The 12,631-nt window shown below is 40.0% G+C and overlaps 1 protein-coding gene across 7 annotated transcripts in view; it reads right to left on the bottom strand.

Moving 5' to 3' along the window:
• The window catches only part of LOC122564562 (cadherin-12-like), a 584,392-nt gene that overhangs the window by 94,741 nt on the left and 477,020 nt on the right, over nucleotides 1-12,631 (bottom strand). For all 7 annotated transcript variants that reach the window (XM_043719639.1, XM_043719638.1, XM_043719640.1 and 4 more), the window contains one exon: nucleotides 1,375-1,511. In XM_043719639.1, coding sequence (XP_043575574.1) covers nucleotides 1,375-1,511 — 137 coding nt within the window. The remainder of the gene's footprint in view (nucleotides 1-1,374; nucleotides 1,512-12,631) is intronic.

Raw genomic sequence — 12,631 nt, 5'->3', positions numbered from 1 at the left:
TAATGAGGAACCAATAATCTCTTAGATGACAGTGCTGTGAAATTTGGCTGCACTGGATGATTACTGCCCTGAGATGGTGATCTCTAACTTTTAAACCTTTTCTCCTAATTCTGGAAAGATTCAGCTCCTCTGTTCATATTATTTCCATATCCACATTGGCAAGACCAATCAGGATCTTATGTACTCCAATCAAATTATGCCTTGATCATCTATCTCCATGGAAACAAGCCTAGTGTGTCCCACCTTTCTTCATAAGACAACCCACTCATTCCAAGTATCAAGTTAGTAAACATATTCTGAACTATCTCCAACGCACATACTCCTTCCTTAAATAAGGAGACCAAAGCTTCCAAAACACTCTCTGTGCCAGTTACTTCCGTAGCTCTTTATATTCCATGTCCACCTCATCCCTTCAAAGTAGATTCTGCAATGTTCTTTATTGAAAAAAGTCAGAAGTCACATGACACTAGGTTATGGTCCACCAGGTCTATTTGAAATCACAAGCTTTCAGAGCACTGCTCCTTTGTCAGGTTCTCCTAATGAAGGACCAGTGCTTCGAAAGCTTGTGATTTCAAATATACCTGTTGGACTATAATCTGGTGTCATGTGACTTCTGACTTTGTCGTTCTCCAGTGCACACCCGCACCTCCACATCATGGCTTTTCTTGGAAATATCAAAAGATACAGCTGCTGCTTTCTGACAATGTTAATCATAATCTACACAAGACATAGATGCTGGAGATGTGATCAACCTATTTGTTGTGAATGTCATTTAAAATAATGTTACAATTAAAGACCTAGCTCAATTTATTTATAAACATACAGACAAAAGCATCAATCAGCAACTGGTAATACTCTTACCTGTCCCTGACATCACTGTTCATCACTTTGTACATGATTCAAACTCCCAGTAGTCAATAGGTTCTTACCATAAGAAAAGTTAACCGCATTTTTTTAAAACAAAATCCTGATTGCAAGAGTTCAAGAAACATTTTATGTTTGCTAATATGCATATAAGTTTGAGGAATATCATGAGCAAAAAATTCCCTAACAAAAAACTGACACGATTTTTAGTGTAATTTGTGTCCCATTGCCCATGTGGAAAAATTAGCTAATGTTTTCTTATCCAACATTAATATAAAACAAGTAGTCATTGTAAAAGAAAATTGCTTTATTTGAAGGGTGGATCCACACAGTATGATGTGCAGTTACAAAATAACTCTGTTGGACTATAACCTGGTTTTGTGTCACTCTGACCTTATCCACCCCAGTCCAACACCAGCATATCCATACCATGCTGTATTGTCCACATTTTCCATGCAATGTGTTTTTATGTTGTTTACTCACTCGTGTCTGACTGTATGTGGTACTTACTGACTTTTCTGGCTACAACAGAGATGTTGTACTGAGAAATATCTTCTCTGTCCAGGACATCATTGGTCGCAATTGTTCCATCAATCTCATCAATCGTGAAATATCTCTCCTGGTCAGTATTCTCATCAATTGAGTACCTGAATTGCCAAAAATATAAGAGTAATTGCATAATCATTTTCCATATACTGTGACATTAAATATAATTTAGGTAACATATTTGTTTATGATCTTGTGCCAAATTATTTTATTCAAATGAATGGACAAGAGAAAATATTTCAACTTGGCTGTAGAGATAAAGTTACCATTGTTCTACCAGCTATATAGCTGCTCTCTCATTAGCAAGAAATGACTGAAGGTGGTTCAACCTGAGTGTCACCATGTCTCAGATCAGGGAGAGAAGCACATACCTTTATGTTCACCTCAGCCAATGCAATAATTGAACCCATGCTGTTGGTATTAACTTTGTATGGTAAACCAGCCATCCAACCAAGTGAGCTAACCAAACTACTCTGGGTGAGTAATTTCAAGACTGTGCTGGATAGACTTTTGGACCACAAAGAAACCACGGGGATTTGGGGATGGTACAAGAAGGTCGAGATGAAAAAGAAGATTAGCCATGATCTTCTGGAATAGCAGAGCACATTTGATGGGCCCAATAGCCTAGTGTTGGGCTGTGGTGGACAAACTCAGAAGTCACATCACACCAAGTTACAGTCTAGCAGATTTATCTGAAATCACAAGCTTTCAGAGCTTTGCTCCTTCGACAGGTGAAGTCACAAACCAGGAAAGTCAGTACGTACCACATACAGTGTCTTCATATCAAAGAAGCAGTGTACTGAAAGCTTGTGATTTTAAATAAATTTGTTGGACTATAACCTGGTGTCACATAACTTCCACTTTACTCCTGTCTGTGTTTCTCATATATCCTTCTTATCTGTTAGATTAGATTCCCTGCAGTATGGAAACAGGCCCTTCTTCCTCACACCGATCCTCCTTCAAGTTAATCCCCCAGACGTAATCTCCTATCCTCTATTTACCCCTGACAAATACACCTAATACACCCTCTCTGCCTTTATTCCTGATGAAGGGCTTTTGCCCGAAACGTCAATTTTGCTGCTCGTCGAATGCTGCCTGAATTGCTGTGCTCTTCCAGCACCACTGATCCAGAATCTGGTTTCCAGCATCTGCAGTCATTGTTTTTACCACCTAATACCATGGGCAATTTAACATGGTCAATTCACCTGACCTGCACATTTTTGGACTGTGGGAGGAAATCAGAGTACCTGGAAGAAACCCACGCAGACACGGGGAGAATGTGCAAACTCCACGCAGACAGTCACCCAAGGGGGGGATTCAACCTGGGTCCCTGGTACTGTGAGGCAGCAATGCCAATCACTGAGCCACCGATTTTTTTTAAATCACAGAATGTTTTGCTGTCATTTGAGATCTGTACTCAAACACCTGTGTACAATAGCAAAACTAAAGATGAAAAAAAGAACTCAACAACATTCATCAACCTAATAGCTTCAACACTTGTCAGAAAATTATCATTCCAAAGTGAACAGCTTTTAATTTGATGCATTGAATGACAGCAGTAGAAATGCCTGCTGTACTAATTTGTCAAGTGCAAATACATTGCCATTTACATCAGCTCCAAACCAGAAAACTAGCAACAAATGAGTAACAACTTTAAAGAAAACTCCTGACAATTACTTATTATAAACCTACGATTCTTTAAAATGAACTAAAACACAAAAATACTGGCAACAAACCCCTGAAGGAGGAAAGTGAAATCTTGAGAGGGATAACTGACAGCTCCTGTATGAAGAGACTGGGCTTTGCTTCCAAAACAATTTAATATTCAAACATTAAATTGATTAGTTGTAATGATTTTTAAGCAATTTCAAAACTGAATGAGTTCTGAAATAAAGTGTGACAGTGAAACAGAGTTAATAAAATCAGTGACAAACATGCCAGTTTCATAAAGTATTTAATGCTTGGAAAAGTTCATTTCCTGGGCGTGTAAGCTTTAATTTCTTTAAAGGCAGCGGGGGTTATGACATGACCGAGTAAAGCCAAAGGAAGAACGGATTCTTCAGGAGCTGGGGTGAGATTCTCTGAAGGAGGAAAGTTAACTGGTAGTATAAAAGGACAGACCAATGATCCATTGTTGCCTTTTTCTGTTGTCATTCAGGGCAGCTATTAACTTGAGATGGCATGGTGGCTCAGTGGTTAACACTACTCCCTCACAGCACCAGGCACCTGGGTTTGATTCCACCTGTGGGTGACTGTCTGTGTGGCATTTGTACATTTTCCCTGTGTCTGTGTGAGTTTCCTCAAAGTACTCCAGTTTCTGCCCACAGTCTGATGATGAGTAAGTTAGTTGGATTGGCGATGGGAAATGCAGGGACACAGTGCATCTGGGTGGGATGTTCTTCAGAGGGTTAATCTGGAGTTTGAGGTGCTGAATGGCATGCTCCAACACTGTAGGGATTCTATGAAATATTAACCAGAAACTTGAATGCAGTGAATTTCTGACTAAAACACAAATCCTTCATCAATATCACAGAAATGACAAAGTTGAAAAGAAGGATTTGTACATAACTAACTTGAAGGAAACAGATGGGATATCAGATTGCAATAATAATGCATTTTTCCATAAAACTTCAAGAAAGAAATTGAAAAGTGCACACAGTAGCTGAAACATTTTGTTTTTTTTTTAACTGATTTGGCTTGGAAAAGATTTGTTCTCATTAAATTCTTATATGATGACAGAAATTAGATTCCAGTTAAAAAGGATTAACAATCAAAGGTACAATCTTTTTCCTAACATTTGGAACTACATTGGACACTGGTTCAGAAACAATGAGGAATTACTCTGTGAAATTCCTCTTGATAACAAAGTTAAAAATCTCACAACACCAAGTTATAGTGTGGAAAGATTTATTGGAAAGTAAAGTACAAAAAACAACTTCTTTGGGTAGAATACCTGATAGTACAGCCAGCAGGTGTTTGCTGAATGTCCCAGTGTATTATTTGCCATGATAGTACAATTGCTTAGCTGAACAAGCTTAGAGAACTTGCTGAACAAACTAATTCCACAAGCCCTTACCTGGACAGTGTTGCATTCTAGTAGTGGGCATAACTGCCAACGTGTTGAGCTAACATCTGACGTCATCCATTAACAAGAAGTAACAGTGCTAACCAAGGCAAATACAAAATGGTTTGTTTAATGGCTAGGTCAGAGAAATATTCGAATCTTTCAAAGAAAACATGAAATTGCTAAATAATTGGACCTGGAAAAATATTTAGAGATGACCTTTATGGATCTCAGAAAGCAAGAACCTTCCTGAAAAGGTAATTTTTGAGGAGGTGACAGATGGGTGTTTGGATGATATGCAGTGGATATTGTGTACATGGACTTTTAGAAAATCTTTGACTAATACCACATTGGTGACTATCAGGGAAGATTATAAGAAATATTGAATAAGGGATTGAGCAATATTAAACACTAGATGCAAAATTGGTTTGGTGGAATGAGACATATGAGTCAAGGATAACTTCTCAAGTTAGCTAAAATGGATAGTTTGATCGAATATTCCTTCTGTTTCACTCACACAAATCAAGAATTTTAATATAATGCAAGAAGAAATGATGTGTAAATATGTACATCATTCCAAAATAGTGCTGAGGACTAAAGGATGCAACGAAGTCTCTTGATAAGAAGGTGGAATGGCTAATACGTTTTTTGTTAACGAAAGTAATAATTATTCTTGGAATGGAGGAAGGCTGGGTGATGTGGAAAAAGCAAGGGACTAGAGTTCAGCTTCAGAAAAGAGTCAGAATAGACTAAATCAATTGAAATGCGCCAAAAGAAAACAAATGGAATACCCAATTTTTTTTTAAGACTATAAGAATGTAAAACAATGATGGAATGATGGATGACAACTGTAAATGTACAGTTAGATTCCGTAACGTATTGCCTGGCATGTAAAAAAAAGTTATCAAGAAAGACTTGAATAATTGGGGAAGGTTTTATTGAATAAAAACAGGATGGAGATGTGTTAAAGTGATTAATTGATTGATTAACTGGAAACAGAATATTTTTAGTGATTCGGGAACAGTGAGCTCAAGATCACACACAAAAAACCAAATGGAGAGATTTCGGACAGATAGCAGACCTTTAGTTTACCCAGATGGATTGTGAAACTTTTGGAATGCATTATTGGAATTAATGATTGAAATGAAGGTGGAGTGACATACTGATTTAAGGTCAGAGACTGAAGGGTAATCAGGATGAAAGGTATATAATGGGAGGAGGATGGTGCTGGGGTGAAGAACATTTTCTAACATGGACTGATTCAGCTGAAGAACCTATTTCTGTGAATGTAACACTCACCAATATATATTGCACACATTAAGAAAGCTGATGTGCAAAAACATTTAATGTATAATATATAATGTGTATCGATTCCCAATATCTTTAAGATAGGCTGGCAGTTTAGTTTACAATTCCCTATTTTGTATGTCATTAGATCAACATGGCAACAACATGATATCTCATGGTTCCTTTTAATTGTTGTCCTATCTGCTAAACCCAGGTATGTTGCTGTAGAGTCTAGCAAATAATTCTCCCAATCCACTGTCACTTTCATCTAGAAGGACAAGAGCAGCTGACATATGGGAACACCAACACCTTCAAGTTCCCCTCTAAGCTACTCACCACCCTGACTTGGAAAGATATCACTGTTCCTTCAGTGTCACTGGGTCAAAGTTCCTGGAATTCCCTCCATCGTAGCATTAAGGGTCTATCATACAGTATGTGGACTGAATTGGTTCAAGAAGGCAGCTCACCACTACTTTTAGGGTGGCATTCTGGCTCAGTGGTTAGCACTGCTGCCTCACAGAGCCAGGGACCAGGTGACTCTCTCTGTGGAGTTTGTACCTTCTCCCAGTGTCTGTGTGGGTTTCCTCCAGGTGCTCCAGTTTTTTCCCACTGTCTAAAGATGTGCAGGTTCGAGTGGATTGGTCATGCTAAATTGTCCATAGTGTCCAGGGATGTGCAGGCTAAGTGGGTTAGCCATGGGAAATGCAGGGTTAGGGTCTGGATGCGATGCTCTTTGGAGAGTCAGTGTGGATTCAATAGGCTGAATGGCCTGTTTCCACACTGTAGGGATTCTATGATTCTTGGGGGCAATTGGGGACAGGGCAATAAAATGCTGAACCAACCAACAATGCCAACATCTTGTTAAAGAATTAAAAACAAACAAGAGATACATGTGGCCAATTAGCTTACGGACAGCTAAATAGTGCATTTTACTTATCATATGGAAAACACCCTGCACTTATATTAACATGAATGATAAAAGATAGATATATCTGACTGGATGCCTGCATTGCATTTATTCGTGTAAGTCTGTGTGAAGCTGAGCAGCTGCTTTACAATTCCATCTTCTCTAAGTGAAATGGTGTGCAGTCCATCTTCCAAAAAGGACAGGATAATGTGATGCCTTATATGTGACCAAAATACCTAATACATGAACAACAGGAAGAGACTGAATTGTTGTCGCCTTTCAAACTTATCATGTGGTCAAGTGAAATCCTTACTCGATTGACAAATGACCTGTACAATAGAAGTCATCTTGGACAGAATTCTAACTAATATCCTTATCTCATCTTAAAGATGGCTTTCATTGGACAAGTTGGGATGATGAGATGATCTGCAGAAGACTGCAGTTACAGCAACAATAATTTATACTTACATAGTGTCCTTAACATATTAAAATGTCATAGGCCGTTTCTCAAGAGATTATAAAACAAAATGTGACACCTTGTCATTATAAAGAGATTTTAGGGAAGATGGTCATAAAACTTGACCAAAGTGGTTGACTGAAAGGAAGAAAATGAGCTAAAAGTTCAGGACGAGGGTTCAGAGGTTAGTACTGATGGGCAGCTGAAGGTACAGACTCCATGGTGAAGCTATTAAAATCAAGGGTGTTTAAGAGACTAGAATTTGAGGAGCATATGTGAGGTTTATAAGATTGGAGAGATTACAAAAATAGGAAGGGCAGAGGCTGTGCACAAATTGAAAGACAGCAATGGAAATTTTAAAATTGAGATGTTGTTTAATGCAGATGAATGAAAATGAGATTGGAACTCACTATGAATAAGGACATACACAGCAAAGGTTTTATTGATGTCTCGCTTACTAAAATATACAATTTGTGAGGCCAGTCAGGAGTGTTGTTGCAATCATAGAATCAGGGAATAGTTACAGTGAACGAGGCCATTCAGCCTATCACGTCTGTCACAAGTCTGCAAATGAGTGTCATGTTTTTGTATCTCCTGCCTTTTCCTTGTTTTATTTCTACTTAAATGACAACCTCATGCCTCAATTGACTCATTTTTCAACACACCTCTAGGCACTGCATTCCAAACCAGTCTATTCACATCTCATTTGCTTCTTTTGCAAATCACTGGGCCTTCCTATTTTTTAGGAGAAAGTGAGGACTGCAGATCTGGAGATCAGAGCTGAAAATGTGTTGCTGGAAAAGCGCAGCAGGTCAGGCAGCATCCAAGGAGCAGGAGAATCGACATTTCGGGCATGAGCCCTTTCTGAAGAAGGGTTCATGCCCGAAACGTCGATTCTCCTGTTCCTTGGATGCTGCCTGACCTGCTGCGCTTTTCCAGCAACACATTTTCAGCATCCTATTTTTGATCTGCTTATGGGCAAGAATAGTTTCTCCCTGTCTCCTCTGTCTAGATCTCTCAACATTTTGAAAACTTCAATCAAATCTCTTCCTCGCCTTCCAAGAAACACAATCTAACTTTTCAACTTCCTGAAACCACTCTCATTAATGTCTTCTGCATTCTTTCTAATACATTGAGACTCTCCCTAAAGGGTAAGGCCCAGAACTATACACAATTCTCCAGCTAGGGTCTAAATAGTTTCTCAAACAGGTTCAGCAAAACCTCCCTGCTCTTTTAACCTCTGCCACTATTAATAACATATAGGGTGCTTTTTTTGTTTTATTAACTGCTTATTGTACTTGCCTTTCCTCCTTCAGTGACTAAGGAATAAAAGGTCAAGTCACCATAGTCTTACCAAACCAAAATGCAACTCTCTCATGAGAAGGTCACCACATCTCAGGCAAACGTAAAGTGTGAGAAGGAGAGTCTTTCATGGGAACCTCAGCCGCTGCGAGAATTAAACCACATTATTGGCAACACTCACCAACCATCCAGCCAACTGAGCTAACCAAGCACCAATTTAGAAGCCTAGAAGTACAACAAATGAGGGTTTCAGCTCAGGAAGAAGCAGTATCAAGCACTGTTACGGTGTTGAATATTACTGATGTTAGTGATAGATAGTTGGAAGCTTATCTTGGAGTTAAGTAAGGCATCTTGCAGTCTGTCTAGTCTTAGAGAGTTGTTAGGAAGAGGGATAAAGTTAGTGGCTCAGGAACAGAGTATATGGTGGGCACTGAAGACAACGGACTAACTCTCCACAACACTTAATTGGTGGAAATTTCTGCTGATACAGATAAACAGTCAGATAAACAGTCCTGTAATTTAGTAGCCCATTTGGCTGTTCAAGTTTGGTTTGTCAATCAACATGATCATGGCTGCTCTGTTTATGTTGCAAATTCCATACTCCCATCAAACCTGAGAACCTCTGATTCTTTTGCGCAATTGAAGTAGCAGTGCAGGAGAGTGAAGACAAGCCATTCCAGAAGATGAATGTGTTCACATCTTTCTATATGAGATTGACTTTATAATGCCAAACATTCACAAGCATATATAGAATCTGTACAGTGCTTAAACAAGCCATTCAGCCCATCAAGTCTACACCAGCCCTCTGAATACCATCCCACCGAGACCCATCCCCCTCTCCCTAATGGTGTGACTCTGCATTTCCTATGGTTAATCCACCTAACCTGCACAAGTTGGAATGAGTCAACCCACCTAAACATCTTTGGACCATGGGAGGAAACCAGAGCACCCAGAGGAAACCCACACAGACACGGGGAGAATGTGCATACTCCACACAGTCACCGAAGGTGGGAATTGAACCTGGGTACCTGCAACTGTGAGGCAGCAGTGCCAATCACTGAGCTATTGTGATATCATCGTTTTGGCATTGCTGGGTTAATTGCTCCCTTTGGCTGCTGTGTTACAAGATATGCATGGATCTTTTGTTTCATTTTTTCAATTTACTTTTATCTGTGTTGACCGTTAGAAGATTCCTTCCTTTAAAGGATGATGATCTCTTTGTCTGACACTGATGCTGACTTTGATAAGCTGTCATCACTTATTTAGCCTCAGCTTATTTCTTTTCAAAGTGGAACTTACAGAAATGATTAACCGATACTCAGGCAGTCCTATTTGATACTGTCATATAAGCCCTGTGTCTGACTGTGAATGCTGGAGTTTAAGCTGTTTACTTTCAAGCCAACAGCAAACATTGGGTTTCAACAGATTATTGAATGTGTAATGCAGAGGGAATGAAGATAATTCATGAGTTGTGGTGATTCTGATTTTATTAAATAAAGTGGTCAGGATCCTGGGATTAATATTGATTCTTCAGACTTACCAGCATCCCGCAAATGCTCATGACTGTTCCCTATGGTTGTGTTAATTAGGAATGAAGAGATAGATAATTCTGCTGGCTCTTTATTTCCCTGAAGAAAAGGACAATGCTGAAGATCTTCAAAAATCCAGGGGCTTTCTGAGCATCTAGCTCCGAATTATTCACTTCTAGATGCAGCACGGATCAAAAGACCAACAGAACAATCAAGTCAAAAGGTGACAATTATTAGTAAGAGTATGGCAATTAGATTGGAAACAGGAAAAGTGACAGATGAGAAAAGAACATCGGTGAATTTTATAAAAGATTTGAAGCAGGTATTCAGAGATTATTGAAGGAAGTAATTTCAAGAAAGATCCAGTGGATTAAAAGAAACTAAAATAAGAAAAATTAACAAGACAGGGTAATACATGATGGTTGGTAGGACCATGGGAAGTACTGAGAATCACAGGGAATTTGGCTGCACATATACTGGTCTCCTCAGGTATCAAGTGGATAAAGTGGTTGAGAAACTTTATGGTATTCTTGCCTTTCTTAGACAAGGCAAAGAGTTTAAAATCAGGGATGTCATGCTCAGCCAAAGTACCAGTGTGCAGTTCTGGAATCCACATCATAGGAGGGAGGTAACAACACTGGAGAGGATGCAGAGGATTTAGCAGGTTATTTCTGGGCTGGAGAGTTTCAGTAGTGAAGAGAGATTGTGCAGGTTGGGGTTGATTTCCTTGGAGCAGAGAAGTTTGAGAAGGAACAGGATTGAAACATCTAAAATTGACAGCCACAGATAAAGAGTAGACAGGAAGAAACATTTCCCTTTCGAAAGTAAGGGCCAGAAGGTTTAGAGGGATGTGAGGAAAACTTCATTCACCCAGAGGCCGGTGAGAATCTGGAAATCATTGCCTGTCAGGGTGGTAGACACAAAAACCCTCATCACATTGAAAAAGGATTTAGAGATGCACTTACAATGCCAGATCATACAATGCCCAGTGCTGGAAATGGGAATACAATAGTTTATTTGGGTGACTGTTTTTGACCAGTGCAGATACGATGGGCTGAAGTAGATCTTCTCTGCCATAGACCTCTAGGTTTCTGTGATTCTATGAAAGCTTGATGTTAATGGACCGGACCTTCTCTGAAGCAGTACTTGATGTTAGATTGCTACTCCATTAGAACCTTTCTCTACCTCCAACCTGTTTTGCATTTCTCACTGGATTCTCGAACCAGCTTATCAAGAAAGTTGAAGAACACAATCCCTTGGGACATTCTGTCATAGCACTGCAGCACTGGGAGAAGATAAAACACACTATGCTTTCTAGTACTAGTCTCTGTGGAATAAATGTAATGGGCCTCTATGAATGTTATTAAATGGATGACAGAATGAACAGTTAGAATGGTTGGTTGGTTATGTTCATGAATAAGTGGGTAAGTGCTTAGGATGCATGATGCAAGTGGGGACATGGGTATTCTGGGTGAGTTAGTAATTGGAAGGGAGGCAGATACATAGAGTGGCAGGAGCTGAGATGGATGGGCTTGTAGGTTTAGAGGATGGGTAGGTAGGTGACAACGTTAGAGGATAGGTAGGTCAGTTCAGAGCAGTGGTCAATTGGGGTGTTGTTGGTTGAGATGGATGATGCAGTCAGAGGGAGGATAAGATCGGGGGGTCATTGAGTGATCAGGCAGTCGTGGTCCTGGGGGCAAGTCAAGATTCAGGTGAGGAGGCAAATAGTTTTGGGGGGCACAAGTTGGAATTTATTGGCTCTTTGGGTGTTAAGTGGTGGTTTAAAAACATAGATAGGTGGTCAGATCAGATCAGCAACTAGTCAAGAGGATCGGGGGAATATTGCTACCAACCCCATCAGATGAGGTAGTCAGGGAGATGTAGTTGAGGCAAGGAGGGTCAGGTAGTGAGTTGGGGCTTCAGGGAAATTGACTGGAAGGTCAGGTGTGTAGTTACCCAAGAATTGGAAAAGACTGGAGGTTGGCAAACATAGTGCCACTGTTTAGGAAGGGCGGTAAAGACAAGCCAGGGAACTACAGGTGAGCCTGACCTCGGTGGTGAGCAATTTGTTGGAGGGAATCCTGAGGGACAGGATGTACATGTATTTGGAAAGGCAAGGACTGATTCAGGATAGTCAACATGGCTTTGTGCGTGGGAAATCATGTCTCACAAACTTGATTGAGTTTTTTGAATAAGTAACAAAGAAGATTGATGAGGGCAGAGCAGTAGATATGATCTATATGGACTTCAGTAAGGCGTTCGACAAGGTTCCCCAAGGGAGACTGATTAGTAGCGTTGGATCTCATGGAATACAGGGAGAACTAGCCATTTGGATACAGAACTGGCTCAAAGGTAGAAGACAGAGGGTGGTGGTGGAGGGTTGTTTTTCAGACTGGAGGCCTGCGACCAGTGGAGTGCCACATGGATCCGTGCTGGGTCCTCTACTTTTCGTCATTTATATAAATGATTTGGATGTGAGCAGAAGAGATGTAGTTAGTAAATTTGCAGATATCACCAAAATTGGAGGTGTAGTGAACAGCGAAGAGGGTTACCTCAGATTACAACAGGATCTGGACCAGATGGGTCAATGGGCTGAGAAGTGGCAGATGGAGTTTAATTCAGATAAATGCGAGGTGCTGCATTTTGGGAAAGCAAATCTTAGCAGGACTTATACA

The sequence above is a fragment of the Chiloscyllium plagiosum genome, chromosome 29 (genome assembly GCF_004010195.1).
Source record: "Chiloscyllium plagiosum isolate BGI_BamShark_2017 chromosome 29, ASM401019v2, whole genome shotgun sequence".
Taxonomy (NCBI): Eukaryota; Metazoa; Chordata; class Chondrichthyes; order Orectolobiformes; family Hemiscylliidae; genus Chiloscyllium; species Chiloscyllium plagiosum.
This window is presented reverse-complemented; position numbering and strand designations above follow the sequence as displayed.